The 24,225-nt window shown below is 32.7% G+C and overlaps 2 protein-coding genes across 5 annotated transcripts in view; one reads left to right on the forward strand and one right to left on the reverse strand.

Annotated features, from left to right (window-relative positions):
• LOC134686954 (E3 UFM1-protein ligase 1-like) overlaps positions 1-10,745 on the forward strand; it is a 69,826-nt gene extending 59,081 nt beyond the window's left edge. The window contains exons 15-17 of the mRNA XM_063546828.1: positions 2,091-2,182; positions 7,940-8,151; positions 9,652-10,745. Of these exons, the coding sequence (XP_063402898.1) occupies positions 2,091-2,182; positions 7,940-8,151; positions 9,652-9,797 (450 nt within the window). The 3' untranslated portion in view covers positions 9,798-10,745. The remainder of the gene's footprint in view (positions 1-2,090; positions 2,183-7,939; positions 8,152-9,651) is intronic.
• Positions 10,746-17,742: 6,997 nt separating this feature from the next.
• Positions 17,743-24,225, reverse strand: part of LOC134686953 (serine/threonine-protein kinase LATS1-like) — a 34,215-nt gene continuing 27,732 nt past the window's right edge. For 3 of the 4 annotated variants that reach the window (XM_063546825.1, XM_063546823.1, XM_063546824.1), the window contains exons 5-7: positions 22,841-23,023; positions 22,067-22,173; positions 17,743-18,265 (exon numbers count right to left, since the gene is read on the reverse strand). In XM_063546825.1, the coding sequence (XP_063402895.1) occupies positions 17,825-18,265; positions 22,067-22,173; positions 22,841-23,023 (731 nt within the window). In that variant the 3' untranslated portion in view covers positions 17,743-17,824. The remainder of the gene's footprint in view (positions 18,266-22,066; positions 22,174-22,840; positions 23,024-24,225) is intronic. The other variant, XM_063546827.1, reaches the window with a different exon arrangement.

A 24,225-nucleotide genomic window follows, 5' to 3' on the forward strand; every position in this document is an offset into this window, starting at 1 on the left:
GTGGAATACTTGTGTAAAGAGTAGAAAAGTCAAATGTTTTAATACTGTTACAAGATGAAAGAGGGTTAGATTGTATGTACTCTAAAAGATCTTTGGAATTTTTAAGTATCCACATCTGATTCACATATATATTTTCACCATTGTCGCAACAACCTAAAATTAAGAAAGGAAATGGGGTAAAAGAGACAGTAACCCGACCATAGAGCAGACAACAGCAGAAGGTCACTGGTCTATTCATTTGACTAAGTCTTTTTCTAGAATCAACAATTCCTGAATCTGTTACTAAAATGAGCTCAATAAATTATATTCAATTGTTTCCTTTGTAACATTAAGTTTTAAATAGTTAATTTTTATGCCCCACCTATGATAGTAGAGGGGCATTATGTTTTCTGGTCCGTGCGTCCATTCGTCCGTCCGTTCGTCCGTCTGTCCCGCCTCAGGTTAAAGTTTTTGGTCAAGGTAGTTTTTGATGAAGTTGAAATCCAATCGACTTCAAACTTAGTACACATGTTGCCTATGATATGATCTTTCTAATTTTAATGCCAAATTAGAGATTTTACCTCAATTTCACGGTCCACTGAACATAGAAAATGATTATGCGAGTGGGGCATTCATGTACTGAGGACACATTCTTGTTGTATATGTTTATAAGTATAGAAATTATAATCACCAACTTCAAACAAAAAAGTCTTAAACATACTGATATATTGTAGTGGTTTTAAATGATTGGGAAAATTGTATGTTTTGCAGATTTTATATACTTTCTTTTTAGCTCACCAGGCCCAAAGGACCATGTGAGCTTATGCCATCACTTGGCGTCCGTCATCGTCCGTCGTCTGTCGTCGTCGGCTGTCGTAAACTATTTCAAGAATCTTCTCCTCTGAAACTACTAGGCCAAATACTAGGTCACCATTGCTAAAAATGGAACATGGGGGTAAAATGCAGTTTTTGGCTTATATCTCAAAATCCAAAGCATTTAGAGCAAATCAGACAAGGGTAAAAATGTTCATTAGGTCAAGATCTATTAGCCCTGAAATTTTCAGATGAATCAAACAACCCATTGTTGGGTTGCTGCCACTTAATTGGTAATTTTAAGGAAATTTTGCAGTTTTTGGTCATTATCTTGAATATTATTATAGATAAAGATAAACTGTAAACAGCAAAAATTATCAGCAAAGTAAGATCTACAAATAAGTTAATATGACCAAAATTGTCAATTGACCCCTTAAGGGGTTATTGTCCTTTAATGACAATTTTTCACAATTTGTTCATCATATTTGCTAACTTTAAAAAATCTTCCCCTCTAAAACTACTCAACCAAATTCAACTAAACTTCAACTGAATGATCAGTAGGGTGTATAAAATAAATTTTGTGTTTTATTTTCCATTTCGTCAAAAAACATGGCGGTCATGGCTAAAAATAGAACATAGGGTAAAATGCCGTTTTTGGCTTATATCTCAAAAACTCCAGCATTTAGAGCAAAATAAGACAAGAAGTTAAAGTATTTATTAGGTCAAGGTCTACCTGTCCTGAAATTTTCAGCCGAATCGGGTAACTGGTTTTGCAGGTATAATGCCTCTGAATTGATGATTTTAAAGAAATTTGGCAGTTTTTGGTTATTATCTTGAATATTATTATAGATACAGATAAACTGTTAATAGCAAAAATGTTAAGCAAAGTAAGATCTACAAATAAGTCAAATTGACCTAAATTGTCAATTGACCCCTTAAGGAGTTATTGCCCTTTAAAGACTTTTTTCACAATTTGTTCATCATGTTGACTTACTTTAAAAAATCTTCTCCTTTGAAACTGCTGTATCAATTTCAGCCAAACTTAGGCTAAATGAGTTTCAGAGTATCTAGTATAAATTTTATATTTTATTTCCTTGTATGTCAAGAAACATAGCTCCTATGGCTAAAATAGAACATAGGAGAAAATGATTATTTTTTTTTTGCTTTTGAAGAAAATAGGACGATTCAAAGAACATTTAAATAAATTGAAAAGCCAAAATAATCATTGATTAGAGATTTGACCAAAAAAATTAAGGTGAGCAATTCAGGCTCTTGAGAGCCTCTTGTTTTCTTTCTAGTCTCTAGAAGAGTTTAACAACCAGTTAAATATAATCTGTAGTCCAGAACATCTTGGAGTAATGCTGAAAAAAACAGACAAGAAAAAAGAAAGGTAATATATGCAAAGTAGATAAAATTAGAATAAATTGTACATTTGTTGGTGCGGTGCACAAAACTGAATTATAAGTTTTATTCAAAGTTTATTAAACTAAACAACTTATGAAATTTAAATTGTTAAGAAAGTCAAAGCTGACAGGGTTTACACCATTTTTAGGGAGTTCGTATAATGCTATAATGTTGTCATTCTCGTTGTCGTCAAAAGACATTTGGTTTCCGGACAATAACTATAGTTTAAGTGAATGGATCTCTCTGAAATTTTACAGAAAGGTTCAATACCACAAAAGGCAGTTTGAGATTAAATTTAGAGTTATGGTACCAACAGTTTAGGAATAAGGGGCAAACACCCAGCATTTTTGTAGTTTCAGACAATAACTTGTGTGTAAGTGTATAGATATCTCTGAAATTGTACCACAAGGTTCCATATCACAAAGGGACGGCTAGGATTGAGGTTTGGGGGTAATTGCCCCAAACATGCAGGAATTCGGGGTAAAAAAGGGGCCAAAAACAATAATTTTTCTAGTTTCCAAACAATAACTTGTGTTAGGTATAGATCTCCATAAAATTGTACTATCAGGTTTCATACTACAAAAATAAGGCTTGAGTTTTGGGTTAATCATTCAATTGTCAAAATTCAGACAGTATCAAGCTTTAATATTGCGCCCAAATTTGCCCCAACTGTTTAGGGTTCACCCTCTCTGGTCGTATTAGGTTGCATTCAGCAAAGTATTTTATTTAATTTAGATAAGAAACAAATTTGAAAGAGCCAAGTATTTATCTTGTTTATCAAGAAATCATTTCCTTATTAGATGTTAAAAGTGGTCAAAAACTTTGGTTTCAGTTGACAACCCTGTGTCCTGTGATGAAGATCGTGTCCGCTACATATCTAGATAACCGTTCTGATTTTATACTTAATACTTAACATGTTTATTAACCAATACCAGAGGGTGTGTCATGATGTATGTACAACTGCCAAGGTCAAAGGTGATGGTCAAAAACTTTGGTTTCAGTTGACAACCCTGTGTCCTGTGGTAAAGATCGTGTCCGCTCCATATCTGGATAACCTTTATGATTTCAAAGTTTATACTTGACATCCATTTTAACCACCATCAGAGGGCGTGTCATGATGTGTGTACCTAGGTCAAAGGTCAAGGTAAAAAAAACTTTGGTTTTAGTTGACATCCCTGTGTCCTGAGTTGAAGATTGTGTCCGCTCTATATCTTGGGAACCGTTTTGATTTCAAATATTATACTTGACATCCATTTTAACCAACACCAGAGGGTGTGTCATGATGTGTGTACAATTTCCTAGGTCAAAGGTCTGTCTGTCTGTTGGTCTGTCCATCGCTTACAATTTTGATTCACACTATATTTATTTACCCAACGTTATTGACAGCGGGGCCCACAGAGATGGCTTCCATCTCAATGATATCTAGTTTCTATGTTATTTAGTCTATTGTGGATACTGTGAAGCAAGAAATTTTGTGAGTTGTAAATTCTCGCTTTTTTTGGTGTGGATAGAACAAAATCACCAAATAAATTCCGCCACTTTAAAATTGCACATGCAAAGGTATTTATAAAAATGTTTATCAGCCAAAATAATAACCGCCAAAATATTTTATATACCTAATCAATGGAAATTGCAAAATTTTACACCTGTGAAAATTACTTGCTATACAGTAGTTGTTTCATTGTCACTCTTACCAATAATGTTATAATTCTAATGCAATTTGGATTTTGGATGTAACAATTTTTTTTATTGGCTAAAAGCTGCCGTCAAATCCACAGTTAACCAGGCGTAACTAAGGAGGGACCCACCATTTTGAATTGATGAATCAACAAATATTACTACTATATAATCGAAAATAAAACAACACCTACCTCGAATTTGCCGTTTTAATGTAATTTTATCTGAATTTGAAGCATACAGGTAACGTAATAGCCTCCAGAAATTTTAACACAAGGTTTATGACCACAAAAGGAAGGTTGGGATTGATTTTGGGAGTTTTTATCCCAACATTTTAGGAATTAGGGGCCAAAAAGGGTCCAAATAAGCATTTTCTTGGTTTTCGCACAATAACTTTAGTTTTAGTAAATAGAAATCTATGAAATTTCGACACACAGTTTATGACCACAAAAGGAAGGTTTGGATTGATTTTGGGAGTTTTGGTTCCAACAGTTTATGAATTAGGGGCCAAAAAAGGGTCCAAATAAGCATTATTCTTGGTTTTTGCACAATAACTTTAGTTTAAGTAAATAGAAATCAATGAAATTTAAACACAGGGTTTATGACCACAAAAGGAAGGTTGGTATTGATTTTGGGAGTTAAGGTCCCAACAGTTTAGGGATTAGGGGCCAAAAAAGGGCCCATATAAGCATTTTTCTTTGCTTTCGCACCATAACTTTAGTATAAGTTAATAGAAATCTATGAAATTTAAACACAAGGTTTATGACCATGAAAGGAAGGTTGGTATTGATTTTTGTAGTTTTGGACCCAATAGTTTAGGAATAAGGGACCCAAAGGGTCCAAAATTAAACTTTTTGGTTTGATTTCATCAAAAAGTGAATAATTGGGGTTCTTTGATATGCCGAATCTAACTGTGTATGTAGATTTTTAATTTTTGGTTCTGTTTTCAAATTGGTCTACATTAAAGTCCAAAGGGTCCAAAATGAAACTTAGTTTGATTTTAACAAAAAATGAATTCTTGGGGTTCTTTGATATGCTGAATCCAAACATGTACTTAGATTTTTTTATTATGGGCCCAGTTATCAAGTTGGTCCAGATCAGGATCCAAAATTATTATATTAAGTATTGTGCAATAGCAAGAAATTTTCAACTGCACAGTACTCAGCAATAACAAGAAATCTTCAATTGCACAGTACTCATAAATAACAAGAAATCTTCAATTGCGCAGTATTGTGCAATGGCAAGTATTTTCAATTGCACAGTATTGTGCAATAGCAAGAAATATCTGATTGCACAATATTGTGCAATAGCAAGAAATTTCAATTGGAGTTATCTTTCTTTGTCCAGAACAGTAGTTGAATCAACTTAAATCATTGTTTTATACAATATACAATGTATATTCACTTTTACTACCAACTGATAAATTAAAACAATCTAAACAATTCAGTGATAACAAGCACTTTTTTTACATTTTAATATTTTATGATGTATTTAAATGAGGAATTGTTGTTGCAAACTCTATTAGAAATTTGAATTGAGATCAGTTTTGGAATAAAGGATAGGGGGATGTAAAAAAAAAATTGAGGGGGGGGGGGGGGTAAATTTTTCTCATTTCAAATTTCATAAATAAAAAGAAAATTTCTTCAAACATTTTTTTGAGAGGAATAATATTCAACAGCATAGTGAATTGCTCAAAGGCAAAACAAAAATTTTAAGTTCATTAGACCACATTCATTCTGTGTCAGAAACCTATGCTGTGTCAACCATTTAATCACAATCCAAATTTAGAGTTGAATCCAGCTTGAATGTTGTGTCCATACTTGCCCAACCAGTTCAGGGTTCAACCTCTGCGGTCCAATAAAGCTGTGCCCTGCGGAGCATCTGGTTTCTTTTTGTAATGCATTAGAATCGTAATAACAGTACTGTAGTTGAAGTGTTGCCACCGTCAATTTTGATTTGACGGTCGCAAATCTCTGTTTTACTGTCTCCGCTACAGTCGCCAGTAAAACTGCATTTGCGACCGTCAAATCTACAATTGACGGTGGCAACTCTTCAACTACAGTACTGTTATTCCTTAATTCTCAAAATTTCTATCAAAACTTTGTCACAATGAACTTTTGGGTATCTAGTTTTTTTTTAAATGTGTCCAATGATCATGCTTTTAAGGGAATATAACCAGCCATTGCCTACATGTCTTTTATCTGTTAAATAGCTTAAGGTCAAGGAGCAGTAAATGGGCTATGTCGCAGATTTTGCTAAAAATTTGCATACAACCTTGGCTCGTTGAACAACAACTGAAAATCGAAAAAATAATTCATTTATCTCTTTTATTATCTGAAAAATTGCAGATTGATTTCTTTTAATATGGGTGAATATTTGTATAGAAAGCACATAAAATCGGCGAAAAACCTTCTAAAATTTGTCTTAAAATCGCCAAATCTCTAATTCAACTCCATAGATTTTTCTTAAAAAACTATATAGTGTTGACATATAAATTTCTGTTTTAATGATATAAAATAATCATAGGGTCACCGACTTCGTTTTTTGTCTAATAATCAATTTGTGACCTTGTTAGTAGTGAAAAACGTCAAAAATCAACGTTTTACGGCCTGCAACGCGATAACGTTACGATTATTTCGACGTTTTGTTGGATTTTTTCACAAAGAACGCAATTTTGAATGATGTATACCGTAAAAACAAAGTCGGTGACCCTATCTTTATTTTGCATCATTATAACGGAAATTTATGTATCAACAACATATAGTTTTTTAAGAAAAATCTATGGAGTAGAATTAAAGATTTGGCGATTTTAAGATAAATTTTAGAAGGGTTTTCGCCGATTTCATGTGCTTTCTATATAAATGTCCACCCATTTTGTAAGAATTCAATCAGTAATATTTCAAATGGTAATTGAGATAAACGCAATATTTTTTCGTTTTTCAGTTGAAGTTCATCGAGCCAGAGTTGTATGCCAAATTTTACTGAAATCTGTGACATAGCCCATTTACTGTAACTTGACCTTAAGACTAAGAAGTTCTGACAGTGAAGAAATGTTTGATATGTGGCTATCCGTCTATTTACTTCAGAAATGTCATACCCTCTTATAAGAGTTATTGCCCTTAGATATCAATATTTACTTCGTCATCCATCATCGTTGTTAACTTTTTTCTCATCACTTGGCAGTCGTTGCCCGTTGTCATTAACTTTTAAAATTTCGAATTTCTTTTAAAGAAACCACTAAATGACACAGACATTAACAACTATAGGTCACTGTACGGCCTTCAACAATAAGCAAAGCCCATACCGCATAGTCAAAAGGCCGCGATAAGACAATGTAAAACAATCCAAAAGACAGCCTTATTTATATAAAAAAATGAACGAAAAACAAATAGGTAACACATAAACAAACGACAACCAATGAATTACAGGCTCCTAACTTGGGACAGGCACATACATAAATAATATGGTGGGGTTAAACATGTTAGCGGGATCACAACTCTCCCCCTAACCTGGGACAGTGTTATAACGGTACAACATAAGAACAAACTATAAAAATCAAATAAAAAAGGCTTAACTCATCAGATGGACAAAAATACAAGTGGACGTGGCCGGGGACTTATACATCCTGACACTAAAAGACACAATGACCAGATCTGAGAGTACTCGCAGTTATCAGGACAGCTAGTTCAAAGCCACTAACAACTAATAAAAAAATCATGCATCTAAGACTTCATAATGCTTCAATCCTACATTTGTAGCATGTTACAACTTTTTATCACTTCAAGCACTTCCAGTACTTTACTCAAGTTACTTGAGAGTGTATATCTAACTTTCAGTGGCAAAATAAGTGTTTTACTTCATTATAACGTGATAACTGAAAATGGTATCTGACAAATATGTGTATGTTCATATAATAGTTTAATGGTATAAGTTGTGTTGTGTCTGGTTGAGACAGCTAATCATTCTGGTGCAATGTAAAGTATGATAATATAAAGAATCAAAAATGTAAATAATAAACAAAATAATCACAAACTCATATGTTTTAAAGAATTGTTTTCTTTTCCAGGCAGTTGGTGTTTAACCAGAGACAAGTTTTACTGGAACAATTAAAGTCTGAAACTGATCCTGCAGTGGCATTACATTTGTCATCAGTTATTTTAATCCATACATATACACAGAATATTGTCCATATTCCTGGAAAATGTGTTCCTCTACTCATAGAGTTTCTTAAATCGCACATGGAGGCTGATAAATATGATGTACTACATAACCAGCAGGGTATCTATAATTACTTTTATTTTGTGGCATGTTACTTTGGATTCATTTATTTTTGTGGGTACCCACTTTCATGGATAAAGGAAAACTTGTATGTTAGTGGATATCTAATTTCATGATTTTTCCAAAGGTCTGCATACAAGCCTATTGTAAATTTGTCATTCGTTGAACATTTAATTCCATGGTTTAACTATACCCACAAAAATTGGTATGCAAAGGATCAAAATGAATCCACAGTATAATGACTGTTTTTAGTTTCAAATCATTTTGTGGCTTGACAACTTCCATCTGGGGCTACATAGCCACACAACTCATCAATAACTTTATGACAGAGTTCAACAAATTGCATAACTGAATTCTTCTACAGGACACAAAGATTTGTACCTGATATTTTGGTATGAGTAAATTTTGAGGGTTTCAATACCAAAACACAGACTTGGTTGTTTCTGGCAAGAGTATATTACACTCGGTTAATCCCAAATAAATTGGTTGACATAATTCAAACTTTGCTGTGTGTGATTTTTTCCGTTCTGTTTTAAATCGTATTAGTAAGAATAAGATATTTTATTGCAAAATGAAATATTATTTAAATCTCCATGACCTAAAAGAGCAATGAAATACATTAAATTCCGATTATTTTTTAAACTACATATTCTATAAAATAATCATATACATGTGTGTTCAGTTTATACAAAATATTTCAATCTTGATGTATCTTTCGACTCAGTTTTGAAAATGGTGACTCGTGGACTTGTCTCATTGATTACCATGTAATTTGGAGAACATTGCAAAAGGTTTTGCCAAATACAGTTAAGTTAATCTATTCCTTTAGACGAAAATCATTTTATTTAAAATATTCATAAGACTACAAGATATTCCCAAAGTAAGCCCATTTTGAACATTTTGTCAAAATATGATGATTTTGAGCATTTTTCAGACCTAAAAGCTTTTGAAACACCTATGATCCAGAATGTGTTGCAACCAAAAGATTCCAATTTTGATATAGATTTCATTAATATAAAATCTTTTTGGATCGTAGATGGAGGTCAAGGATAATTATGCCAAAAACAATTAAGATTATGGACAAAAAGTACCAAAATTGACCTTTTAATACAAATTATGCTCATTTAATGGGTCATTGCTCCATAAATATTAAAGGAAAGTGCCAGGAAAATATTTTAGTAGCATTATCACAAGTATTTCTATGTGAAATTTTTAATTTTTTGCCCCAATTTAAAAAACATACAAAAAATCAGGGCCAATTCTTTGTGAACCTTTTCCTGATCTCTATGAAATTTTACAGAAAGTTTCAATACCAGGTATTGCGCAATAGCAAGAAATCCAATTCAACTAGCTTTAAACAACTATTATGATACTGATTGAACATACTATGCATAGGTCAATACAGCTGCACTTAAACATCAAGCTATATGTAATCTATACCCTTTTACAAATTGTCAGCCTTGCTGCTCTAACATAAAAAAAAAATATTTTATTTTTTAGATTTAATAATGAAGATGATGAAAGTCCAGGGAAATGAAGAAAAGAAAGATGAGTTTTCATCCTTGGAGTCAGAAGCTAAATTACAAATGGATGAAATAAAAAAAGTTGTGATTATGGGAAAGAAATCTATAGTGACAGAGAACTAAAATATATACAAAAAGACATCCAATACACTCAGATTCAAATTGAAATTGATTCAAAACAGATATAAAATTTATGTGCAATATAAATATCTTTTGTACACATTTGGTGAACAGGCTTTTTAAGCGTCACCATGGATTAGAACAATCAAATTTTAGTGATGTGAATGCCTTGTCTACTCTGCATAAATAGAAACTTTGTAAAATCTTAAGTGAAAATTGAAATATTGGAGGTACAAAAAATGTATAATATGAAATATCCTGTAACAAATTACTATTAAGATGAAATATCATCAGTGATTTCCCCTATTAGTCTTTTTTTAATTTATACTTCTCAAAATGCTGTGCAGAATTTATCAGTGTTTCTTGGCATGAGTAAAGTTTTATTCTATCCAGTACTAAGACAAAAGTTTCTCAAAACATATCATTGCTTTTAAGAAAAAAAAACATCACCAGAACTTCCAGAAGTTAACCAATCAATTGTTCACCCCCTTTTTATCATGTGCACAAGCATAAGTAACCATGTAACCTAAATATTCGTTAGAAACACCAAATAAAAAATAATGGTGCTTTGAAACACCCAATATATGTGTTTATGACCCACAATTTTTTTACTGCAATGTATTACAGGGTTAATTTACTACAACTTGAAAATTCAATAAATACCACTTATAGACCTCAGGGGCGGATGCAGGAATTTTCGAAAGGGGGGTGCTAACCCAGGGCAAAGGGGGGGTGCAAAACATATGTCCCGATACAAAAGCATTGATCGGCAAAAATAAAGGGGGGGGTGCACACCCCCGGAACCCCCCCTCTGGATCCGCCACTGGACCTCTTTGTCTTCATTGTAAGATTTCAACTTTTTAAGCCAATAAATAAAAATTATCAGGTAACTTTCACTCATTGATGTAAGAAATGTGATAATAAATGAGTAATTAAAGTATTCAAGCTGAATGAACTTTCCTCATTGTTGAAGGCTGTAGGGTGACCTATAGTTGTTAATTTTTGTGTCATTTGGTCTCGTGTGGAGAGTTGTCTCATTGGCAATCATACCACATCTTCTTTTTTATACGCCCGTCTTTTAGACGGGACGTATTATGGTATACCTCTGTCCATCCGTCCGTCTGTCCGTCCGTCCTTCGTCCACACTTCGGACAATAACTCAAAAACACTTTCACCAATTTCCATGAAACTAAAGTGTATTGTTTATATCTATTGATGTAAGTTCCCTTTCGGTTTTTTTTAATTTCAGATTTTAAGTTTTGGATTTATGGGGCTTTATTCATAAAAAAAAGGGGGCATTTTCAACACTTCGAACAATAACTCAAAAAGGCTTTCACCAATGTCCATGAAACTTTGGTGAATTGTTTATATCTATTGATGTAAGCTCCCTTTCAATTTTTATAAATTTCAGATTTTACATTTCCGTGTTATGAATTTTTATGCTTAAAAAAGGGGGGATTTTCCAATTTTGGGACAATAACTAACACTTTCACAAAATTTTATGAAACTTTTATAAATTGTTTATATCTATTGACATAAGCTCCCTTTCCATTTTTATAAATTTTAGATTTTACGTTTTCTTTAGTAATGAATTTTTATACTTAATAAAAAAAAGGGGGATTTTTTGCAACTTTGGTGAAACTTTGGTGAATATATTAATGTAACATCCCTTTTGATTTGTATAAATATCAGATTTTACATCAACTATACCAATTTCGTCAGATTTTACATTTTATGCTGTCTTATTAAAAAAAAAAATGAAATCAGCCAGACATTTAATCGGTGAAAACAGATCCTTTGTATGATGGCTCACAGGCTCACACTATTTCTAGTTGATCATATAAATTCATTTAAAGCATAAAAGACAAGTTAAAAGAGCAACGGGCTTTTCATGCGCTAAGCGCAGCCCTTTATTTTATTTCCATATAAAAGTTATCTTGACTCCATGGAGGTTTCTATAAGTCTTTACGTAAAAAAATTAATTTATGCCACATTCCAGATAGGGACATAATAAGCTTCCCTTTCAGTAAATGATTTGTTGTAACAACTTAGAAAAAGCTCTCCAAAACACTGAGTATGGATTGCTATGTCTGCTAATAACTATATAAGGCCACACCAATTTAATTTCTTGTTCAACAGATCACCCACATATAATTTTTACGAAACCCGATTTTGGTTGTTTTTGAATGCTAGTCATTTCTTAAACTGGTTGTTTCTTACCTGGTTGATTCATGAAGTGTTGATTTGTAACAAACATTTTGTGGTACCTGGTGCAATTATATATACCGGTAGTTATAAAAATGGCACAGGCCCTGAAAAAAACATTATTATTTTCTACTTTTTTTAACACTTTTACATGCATTTGCATAACCCTCCTCTAAAGATGACAAGCGCTTAGGTGTTCCTTCTGTAGTGATATGTTCCAACATCAGACTAAAAACAAGAAACATGAAAGAAACAACTATCAAAACAAGATATTTTTAAAGAAAATTTCTTGGAGAATAAGTCACTACTTAAATTAGAGATGGTTTATAATATTAAAATAATTTCCAGTAAATAAGAGAAACAATAAAGCTAATGTAATACTAAATCTCTGAAACAATACTGAAACGATACATTCTAATAATTTGCTTAACAAAACATTACACTTCATATGGAAATTGTATTTTTCCACTTGTTTATACATATCTTGGTTGTGCAAAGAATGTTAAAAATAGTATGTGGAATGAATGCCATAGAGACCCCTCTCCACTGGACATGAACTACACAAAGGTCTCCATACAACCTTCACAATGAGCAAAACCAATGCGTAAAGTAAGCCATTCGTAAATACAAATGTGAAACAATTCAAACAAGAAAACTAACGATCTGATTTATTTACAATACAATGAACGAAAAAATGAATATGTTAAACAAAAAAAGACATCTGAATTACAGTTTCCTGACTTACTGTCAATAACAGAGTGAATTTATTGCAAGTCAAACCAGTTCCAGTTTGGGTTTAGGGTTTAAAAAACCAGTTAAGGGATTAGAAACAACAGTTTGTAACTACACCATGGTTTCCTTTATTTCCGTGGACACATGTTTGTTTTTTGTTCATGTTTTATACATTAATAAGGCCGTTATTTTTCTCGTTTGAATTGTTTCACACTTGTGATTTTGGGGCCTTTTTGGTCTTTTTTTCTAATACTATATGTAATAGGTCAACTATATTTGGTGATATATTTGATGATTTTTATGTCAGTCGTTCGGGTTTTATTTTGACCTTGACCTTATTTTCATGGTTCATTGTTCAGTGTTAAGTTTTTGTTTCTTAAACTATAAACAAAGGTCTACTATATTTGGTGAATGTATTTGATGATTTTTATGTCAGTCGTGCAGGTTTTATTTGACCTTAACCTCATTTTCATAGTTCATTGCTCAGTGTTAAGATTTTGTGTTATAGTCTGTTTTTCTTAAACTATAAACAATAGGTCTACTATATTTTTTGTGTATAAGAATTGTTAACTGTACATGTTTGCCTTGCATGGTTCATCTGACCTTGACCTCATTTTCATGATTCATTGATCAATATTTAGTTTTCTTTGTTAATGTTGAGTTTATGTGACAGTTGTATAATGACTAGTAAAGAAGGCTAGACATTTCCGTGTGTGCACTCTTGTTACACCTTTACTACTTATAAGTATTTTAAGTTGTAAATGAAATGTGTTATAAAAACTTGCTTGACATACATGTAGTTATATAATGAATATTCAGCCCCATCTTAACTTAATTTGAAAAAACCCACATAATTAACCGGCAGAAAAGATTAAATCGGCAAGCCGAAATACCAAAAATTATATATAATTAGAAGCCTCATATTTAAATATGTGAATTTCATTTTTGCTTTACCCTACATATTTGTCTTTCATGTTGTCCCTAAAAACTAAAGTCTTACACTGAATCTATACATTTTGCTAGGGACCAAAATATTGTCAAAATATTATTAAAAGAGAACTTTTCATATTAAGAAAGGGTCTGGGAAACGCTCAGAAAGCATGATTTTGTAAGGTGAAAAATATAGTTCAATGGTTCAATCAGGAACATACATAGGCCTATAGATATTCTGTTCCAAGGTTCAAAGCAGCAATATTCACTTCTTTGTAGTTTACTGCACACCTAGTCTTAGTTTGGTCCCGCTGCAAATGTTTGCACCTGTCCTCAGTCAGGAATCTGATGTACAGTAGTTCTCGTCTGTTTATGTAGTTCATACATGTTTCTCGTTTCTCTTTTTTATATAGATTTGCCTGTTGGTTTTCCTGTTTGAATGGTTTTCACACTAGTAACTTTTGGGGGCTTTTATAGCTTGCTGTTCAGTGTGAGCCAAGTCTCCCGAGTTGAAGGCTGTACCTTGACCTATAATGGTTTACTTTTACAAAGTGTGACTTGGACGGAGAGTTGTCTCATTGGCACTCATACCACATCTTCCTATATTTACAACCATTTGAAAGTTCTATAACTTCAAAATTGGATACTGCAGATTAGACTTGTAAAGCCTGCAAAACTGATGTGCACATTGCTGCTTCACTTGTTTGTGATGGCTGCCTAGTGGTTTCACCAAAAGTGTTTTGGACTGAAACAAGCTTTCTAGATAACATACTTGATGTGAAGAGACTGCCATTGTAAAGGAATAATTTAAAAAATATATGTAACAATAATTGTCAATGTAAAATTCAAACAAAAGTGCCACTGGAAGACTACATGGCATATTCAATTTTCCTCATATTTTACATATCAATTTCCCAGTTATTTGAAAACTGATAACTTGTCATGGTGTAAACTTTATAACAAATAGCGAGTTGATATCTTCAAGCATGACAAAAAAATTAGAAAATTGATAATTTAAGTGAATCTGAAGTCCAAGGACAATTCCTCTACACAAAATCATCAGACAGGAACAACATTCAAACTTGATCTGTAACTGGTCATGATAAAACTATATACCAATTTTAAAATCAATATCTTCAAACATGACCAAAAAATGTAGAAAACTGATTTCTCAGACTGACGGATGGACAGACAATCTTCAGAAGGAGTGCAAACTTAAAGTCCCCTCATCTTTGTCATTAGGGGACCAATAAATATAGCTTTAAACCACTTTTCAACATTAAAATCTATGAATCATAGTTTTACCTAATGTGTTGCATAACTAATTTAGCAAATGCAATTTGACAGTCTGTAGGGAAAATGGAAGCATTTATTCTTCCATAGGCAACTCTAAATTTACCACTTTTCATCATAAAAACCTGGACAAAACAGTTGCGTGTGATATTAGTACTTTTTAAGTCAAATGGATATCACAACTATCTTAGAAAGAAGCTTATTTATGGTATCCATACCCTGCATCATTTTACATGAAATTCATGATAACTTGGAAACTTTTGCAGTATTTCTATCAAAAAAACATCTGAATGTGTTTCAAGATTTATATTATACACATTACAGTTATCAGAATTTTATTTTTGAAATGACTGTGGGCCTCACCTGTGATAATCGGGTAAACAAGTCTTGGAATACTTCAAATCCTAATATAGAATAGTAAAGTTCTCATATCAAACATAACTGTTTTGTCTAGGATTTTATAATAAACCAGATGCTCCGCAGGGCGTAGCTTTATACGACCGCAGAGGTTGAACCCTGAACGGTTGGGGCAAGTATGGACACAACATTCAAGCTGGATTCAGCTCTAAATTTGGATTGTGATTAAATAGTTGACACAGCATAGGTTTCTGACACAGAATGAATGTATTCAAATGAACTTAAAATTTTTGTTTTCTCTTAGAGCAATTCACTATGGTGTTGAATATTAATCCTCTCAAAAAAATGTTTGAAGAAATTTTCTTTTAATTTATGAAATTTCAAATGAGAAAAATTGAACCCAATTTTTTAATCACATCCCCCTTTCCCTTATTCCAAAACTAATTTTAATTAAAATATTCTAATGGAGTTTGCAACAATTACTACTCATTTAAATACATCATAAAATATTAAGATGTAAAAAAACTGCTTGTTATCACTGAATGGTAAAGATTATTTAAATTTATCAGTTGGTAGTAAAAAGTGAATATACATTGTATATTGTATATAACAAAGATTTAAGTTGATTCTGGACAAAGAAAGATAACTCCAATTAAAAAAAAATCTTGCAGATATTTCTTGCTTACTATACTGGACAAAGAAAGATAACTCTTAATTAAAAAAAAATTTGCTATTTCACAATATTGTGAAATTAGATATTTCTTGCCATTGCACAATACTGTGCAATTGAAAAGACTTGCTATTGCACAATACTTAATATAATAATTTTAGATCCTGATTTGGACCAACTTGAAAACTGGGCCCATAATCAAAAATCTAAGTACATGTTTAGATTCAGCATATCAAAGAGGTCCAAGAATTTAATTTTTGTTAAAATCAAACTTAGTTTAATTTTGGACCCTTTGCACTTTAATTTAGACCAATTTTAAAACTGGACCAAAAATTAAGAATCTACATACACAGTTAGATTTGGCATATCAAAGAACCCCAATTATTCAATTTTTGATGAAATCAAACAATGTTTAATTTTGGACCTCGATTTGGGCCAACTTGAAAACTGGGCCAATAATCAAAAATCTAAGTACATTTTTAGATTCAGCATATCAAAGAACTCCAAGGTTTCATTTTTTGTTAAAATCAAACTAAGTTTAATTTTGGACCCTTTGGACCTTAATGTAGACCAATTTGAAAACGGGACCAAAAATTAAGAATCTACATACACAGTTAGATTCGGCATATTAAAGAACCCCAATTATTCAATTTTGATGAAATCAAACAAAGTTTAATTTTGGACCCTTTGGGCCCCTTTTTCCTTAACTGTTGGGACCAAAACTCCCAAAATCAATACCAACCTTCCTTTTATAGTCATAAACCTTGTGTTTAAATTTCATAGATTTCTATTTACTTATACTAACGCTATGGTGCGAAAACCAAGAAAAATGCTTATTTGGGTCCCTTTTTGGCCCCTAATTCCTAAACTGTTGGGACCGAAACTCCCAAAATCAATACCAACCTTCCTTTTGTGGTCATAAACATTGTGTTTAAATTTCATTGATTTCTATTAACTTTAACTAAAGCTATTGTGCGAAAACCAAGAATAATGCTTATTTGGGCCCTTTTTTGGCCCCTAATTCCTAAACTGTTGAAACCAAAACTCCCAAAATCAATCCCAACCTTTCTTTTGTGGTCATAAACATTGTGTAAAAATTTCATAGATTTCTATTAACTTAAACTAAAGTTATAGTGCGAAAACCAAGTAAAATGCTTATTTGGGCCCTTTTTGGCCCCTAATTCCTAAAATGTTGGGACCAAAACTCCCAAAATCAATACCAGTCTTCCTTTTATGGTCATAAACCTTGTGTTAAAAGTTCATAGAAATCTATTCACTTTTACTAAAGTTAGAGTGCGAAAACTAAAAGTATTCGGACGACGACGACGCCAACGTGATAGCAATATACGACGAAATTTTTTTCAAAATTTGCGGTCGTATAAAAATGGTAAATTTAGAAAACATAAGTATTGCTGCATATGGAAGAATAAATACTACAATTTAAGATAATCAGTTAATTTTGTTGACATTAAAATGCTGTCCAGCTCCATATTTTCAGTACATGTATATCTGTTTACAAAATCAAAAGTTTCTACCCTGCTTAATTGTACAAAATGTGACATAGACAAACAAAATAGCTATATGTTGGAATGTTGACAGAAAGGCTGACCATGGTACACTAAAATGTATACAGGCACTAAAACTATGCAGCAAAATTAATTTTGCTTTGAATAAACATTCAAGAATAGTTACCAATTTTTCTTAGCAAATATAGTGTGTAACCTTAAAATATTGCCATGATTGATTGATTAAAAAATAATGTAAGATAATTTAAATTTTTACTTCATTAAATATATATACTTAAATAATTAAGAGCAAATGACTTAGTTCTGCATGTTATACATCAAACATAAACAGGTGCATTTGATTCATTAGTCTTGGTTTGTTCTTGTTGATTGTCCGATTCTTTGACCGGGTACGGATGTCCTCCATCATCAAAGAACCTGCGGAATGTGAACTCAAAGAATGCATGTTCTGGGTGCTTGCCATTGACTGGGTGATCAGGTTTTTTAATCTCATCTTCTGAGTCACTACCTCTTATTTTGTCAGGGTCTATATCATCAAAGTTAGATGTGTCCGTTGCATATTTGATCTGAGGTTTATAAGGTGGAGTTTTGTGACGAAGTCCATCAAAACATATTGAATTAAAAAATGGATGCTGCTTGATTTCGTCAACAAATGCACGTTCTGATGCTCCACAACAAAGTCTCAATATAAGATTACTTGCTGCCTGTGATAAGTTAGCTTCTCTTGGAATTTTCAGAGTTTCATACCAATGAATAACCTGTGGAAAAACAAAATATTCTGTGAAACTCATTTACAGTGAAGACTTCCAATGGCTGATGTACAACAAAGTGAACTGTGAGCTATTGCTCATTAATGATGACCCTGCTATAAGCTATTTGTAAACAGGAAGTTGATGATGGATGTTAAAATGTGTAACGCTGTATAAAATGCTCTCATGAAAGATGATTCAGATTTCTGAAAGCTTGCATTTAAATTTTAGTGAAAAATGATACAAACTTTAAAACATGGCCATTATATGTTAGAATATATAAGTACGGTAATTGTAAAATAGCTACCACGTTTATAAAGAGTTGGTGCATAATATGCTATACATTGTCATATCAGGCCTTTTATAGCTGACTATGCGGTATGGGCTTTGCTCATTGTTGAAGGTTGTACGGTGACCTATAGTTGTTAATTTCCCTGTCATTTTGATCTCTTGTGGATAGTTGTCTCATTGCCAATCATACCACATCTTTTTTATATATTAAAGTCATGAAACAAGTGACTGGTAAAAAAAAAAATATTTATCCAATTCTTGAACCAATGCGGCTTAATATGCATGTATATATCATAAACTTCTGTGCATGATTTTATCATTTCTAATGCAAAAATATTGAATAATTGTCATTTTTTTTCTCTTTGTCTGTTGTGAAGTGAAAATATGGCAGCTCATTAGTTTTTGTGTTTTGAAGCAGTACTTTACAGATTGTCACCTTATAGTAAAACAATCAACAAAGATGCATGGATATTGAGCACGTGTATAACATGTACAATTAGATAAAAGTTCATTTCAGTGAAAGATCCATGGGTATTGCAATCACTAGATTTTTACGTGGAGGGTCACTTTGAATACTTCTTTTAATTTTTTCCAAATCTCATGCGTGTCTAATGTTTGTACAAGTCCCAAAATTATCATTACTAAGAGCTTTATAAACAGACAAAAAATCTTGGCTTGTTGTACTTTTTCCTTTTTTAGCTCACCTGGCCCAAAGGGCCAAGTGAGCTTTTCTCATCACTTTGCATCCGGCATCCGGCGTCCGGTGTTAGCTTTTACAAAAATATTCTCCTCTGAAACTACTGGGCCAAATCAAACCAAACTTGGCCACAATCATCATTGGGGTATCTAGTTTAAAAAATGTGTGGCATGACCCGGTCAACCAACCAAGATGGCCGCCACAGCTAAAAATAGAACATAGGGGTAAAATGCAGTTTTTGGCTTATAACTCAAAAACCAAAGCATTTAGAGCAAATCTGACAGGGGTAAAAATGTTCATCAGGTCAAGATCTATCTGCCCTGAAATTTTCAGATGAATCGGTCAATCGGTTGTTGAGTTGCTGCCCCTGAATTGGTAATTTTGAGGAAATTTTGCTGTTTTTAGCTCACCTGGCCCGAAGGGCCAAGTGAGCTTTTCTCATCACTTGGCGTCCGTCGTCCGTCGTCGTTGTTGTCTTCGTCCGTCGTCGTTAACTTTTACAAAAATCTTCTTCTCTGAAACTACTGGGCCAAATTAAATCAAACTTGGCCATAATCATCATTGGGGTATCTAGTTTAAAAAATGTGTGGCGTGACCCGCCAAACCAACCAAGATGGCTGCCATGGCTAAAAATAGAACATAGGGGTAAAATGCAGTTTTTGGCTTATAACTCAAAAACCAAAGCATTTAGAGCAAATCTGACATGGGGTAAATTGTTAATCAGGTTAAGATCTATCTGCCCTGAAATTTTCAGATGAATCGGACAACCTGTTGTTGGGTTGCTGCCCCTGAATTCGTAATTTTAAGGAAATTTTGCTGTTTTTGGTTATTATCTTGAATATTATTATAGATAGAGATAAACTGTAAACAGCAATAATGTTCAGCAAAGTAAGATTTACAAATAAGTCAACATGACCAAAATGGTCAGTTGACCCCTATAGGAGTTATTGCCCTTTAAAGTCAATTTTTAACCATTTTTGTAAATTTTAGTGATCTTTTACAAAAATCTTCTCCTCTGAAACTGCGGGGCCAAATTAATCCAAACTTGGCCACAATCATCTTTGAGGTATGTAGTTTAAAAAATGTGTGGCGTGACCCGCCAAACCAACCAAGAAGGCCGCCATGGCTAAAAATAGAACATATGGGGTAAAACACAGTTTTTGGCTTATAACTCAAAAACCAAAGCATTTAGAGCAAATTTGACAGTTGTTAAAATGTTTATCTGGTCAAAATCTATCTGCCCTGAAATTTTCAGATGAATCAGAGAACCTGTTGTGGGGTTGCTGTCCCTGAATTGGTAATTTTAAGGAAATTTTGCTGTTTTTGGTTATTATCTTGAATACTATAATAGATAGAGATAAACTGTAAACAGCAAAAATGTTCAGCAAAGTAAGATCTACAGTCAATTGACCCTCCAAGGAGTTATAGCCCTTTTCAGTCAATTTTTAAAAAAAAATCCTAAAATTTGTAAATTTTCACTTACATTTCCTCTGAAGCTATTGGACCAAGTTCATTATAGATAGAGATAATTGTAAGCAGCAAGAATGTTTAGAAAAGAAAGATCTGCAAACACATCCCGATCACCAAAACACAATTTTGTCATAAATCCATCAGTCTCCATTGTTAAATATTCACATAGACCAAGGTGAGCGACACAGGCTCTTGAATATTATTATAGATAGAGATAAACTGTAAACATCAATAATGTTCAGCAAAGTTAGATTTACAAATCAAATGAAATGGTCAGTTGACCCCTTTAGGAGTTATTGCCCTTTATAGTCAATTTTTAACCATTTTTCGTAAATTAAAGTTATCTTTTACAAAAATCTTCTCCACTGAAACTACTAGGCCACAATCATCTTTGGGGTATCTAGTTTGAAAAATGTGTCCGATGACCTGGCCATTCAACCAAGATGGCCGCCACGGCTAAAAATTGAACATAGGGGTAAAATGCAGTTTTTGGCTTATAACTATGAAACCAAGGCATTTAGAGCAAATCTGACAAGAAGTTAAAATGTTAATCAAGTCAATATCTATCTGCCCTGAATTTATCAGATGAATTGGACAACTGGTTGTTGGGTTGCTGCCCTCCAATTGTTAATTTTTAAAGAAATTTTGCCGTTTTTGGTTATCTTGAATACTATTATAGATAGCGATAAACTGTAAACAGCAATAATGTTCAGCAAAGTAAGATCTACAAAAAAGTCAACATGACCTAAATGGTCAATTGACCCCTTAAGGAGTTATTGTCCTTTATAGTCAATTTTTAACAATTTTCATTTATTTGGTAAATTTATGTCATTTTTACCAAATAAAGTTCTCTGTTGCTATTGGGCAAAGTTCATTATAGATATAATTGTAAGAAGCAAAATCATTCAGTAAAGTAAGAACTTCAAACACATCACCATCACCAAAATACAATTTTGTCATGAATCCATTCGTGTCCTTTGTTTAATATGCACATAGACCAAGGTGAGCGACACAGGCTCTTTAGAACCTCTAGTTTTTGTAGTTCGTACAAATATATTGAAAGTATTGAATAGTTTCATATCAAACGTTCTAAGGAAATAATCGATCATTTGTGCAAGAATTAATTTGTATGGCATATTTATATTTCACTTTCAGATCTTATCTATAAATGATAGAATTTTTCTAATAGATATAAATATGAATTTAAACATACAGTGCTCAACTAAACAAACAAGTGCTGATTGCACTTAATTGAGAAATCACTTCCCCAAAACAAATTTTGTACAGGGAAGTCATTTATAATGATAATGTAAAACTCCTGATTTTTATAAGTAATTGCATCTAACATTTACCTTATACTGTGTTTCTGCTGGTGTTGGGGCATAAAATGGTGGCTGTCCAACAATCATTTCATACAATATCACACCAACACTCCACCAATCACAGGATTCTGAGTAACCTTTAAAAAAAACCGCATAAACGTAATGACATTTAAAAAACCCACTTCAGTCCCTATAGCTAACACAGCCATTGCTGCCGATGTTGTATGAAATAACTTTCCCAATATTGTTAACTTTACATATATTGTTCAGTTTTCATTGCTGTCTTCTTTAAAAATTGTTTGGTGAGGATTCCTACATCCTGCATACCATCCACAAGATCAAATTTATGTACCCTTGCAAGGAAAAAAGTTCTTAAAGAATCTCTTTCATTTCTTTTAAAAAGTGAGAAAAAAATATGGATTTTGACCGTCATAATATTTTATGCCTTTAATTCAGAGTTTTTCCCAATCTAAAAAAATCCGGAGTATGTCAATAAACCCAGGTATAATGAATGGTGGACTAAGAAATAGAGGTGTGTTCATAAGATATACTTAGGTATTTAGGTTTTGTTTTGCTATAACAAACATTTTAAATTTTCAAATACATGTTCATGATATTGATATTTATAACTACATGTATAATAAACAAGAATAAACATCTGTCAATTTTGATGGGTTTTATTTCGCTGAACCTTTAGTTAACTGTGAATTGTGTTAAAAATTTGTGGACTGCTATTGCTTGTTGTTTGTTTCTTGCCATCGTATTGTCTGTTTTTCTTTGAATATGTTTTTTCTTAAGAAATACCTGATCGAAGAAGGACTTCTGGTGCAATATAGTTTGGTGTTCCAACTAAAGAGTGTGCTAGACATCTATGTCGTTCTCTATTTTTTCTACGTTGTAACGGTTTCTGAATTTCTCCACAATTACATTTAACATCAAGGGTACAATTCACGTCCATTGAATCCTGTCTGCTATGTAATTCATCTGCTAAAAAATATATAATGAATCAGTACAGGCATGACAGGGTGTTTGTTAATGACAAATGTTAATTAAAATTGAATTTTATATAATTGGGTATCAATTAAATCATCAACAATGTTAAATAATGTTTGAAAGCAGTCAAAGAAAAGTTAAAATGATATGAATTCAAAAACTGACCTGGAACATGTGCATATTATTGATAGATATATATCATAGACATGATACAGTTTAGAGGTACCACTGACATGACTGTCAATGACTGTAAAACTAGATTTTCGTAAGAATCTGTATTTCTCACATGACTGTAGCTATATATACGTGTACTTTCAGCAATGGTCACATTCCAACATATCAACTCCCCAATGTCAATACAAACCATCCCTTCATGGTATGGAAACTTGTGGTTTAATTTCAGAGAGATTCATACGTCACAAGTTATGGTTTGAAAATTACAAAAATGATTATTTTGGGCCACCTTTTTGGCTCCTAATTACTATTGGGACCATAGCCCCTAACATCAATCCCAATCTTCCTCTAGTGGTATTGAACCTTCTGGTAAAAATTATAGAGATCCATTCACTAAAACTAAAGTTATTATCCGAAATTAAATGTGTCCTCGGACGACGACATGATAGCATTATACGACCCAAAAAAAAATTTTGCAGTCGTATAAAAACTTAACTTTATACCACTGAACGATGAATGAGGTCAAGGTCAAATGACACCTGCTAGTTGGGCATATACAACTGATGATCCATCCACACAAAAACATAGTAGACCTTTTGCTTAAAGATATGGACTTAACCATGAAAACGATAATTCACTGATCCTTGAAATGAGGTTAAGGTCAATTGAAAACTGTCTGACCATGCTAATGGGCATGAGAACTTTGCAAGGTACACATACATTTTTTGTACATTAACTAAATACATGTACATGAATATATAGTTACATCAGTCAGAAGATTTACTGAAATAAGTGATTTTTAAATCACTTATTTGAGTATAGTAGCAAATTCGACGTTTTGTCAAATTGTGATTTTGTAGTTTTACCAAAATTTTAAACACATAGGTTTAACCAGATGCTCCGCAGGGCGTTGCTTTATACGACCGCAGAGGTTGAACCCTGAACGGTTGGGGCAAGTATGGACACAACATTCAAGCTGGATTCCGTTCTAAATTTGGATTGTGATTAAATAGTTGACACAG

Source organism: Mytilus trossulus, chromosome 10, assembly GCF_036588685.1.
Source record: "Mytilus trossulus isolate FHL-02 chromosome 10, PNRI_Mtr1.1.1.hap1, whole genome shotgun sequence".
Classification (NCBI taxonomy): Eukaryota; Metazoa; Mollusca; class Bivalvia; order Mytilida; family Mytilidae; genus Mytilus; species Mytilus trossulus.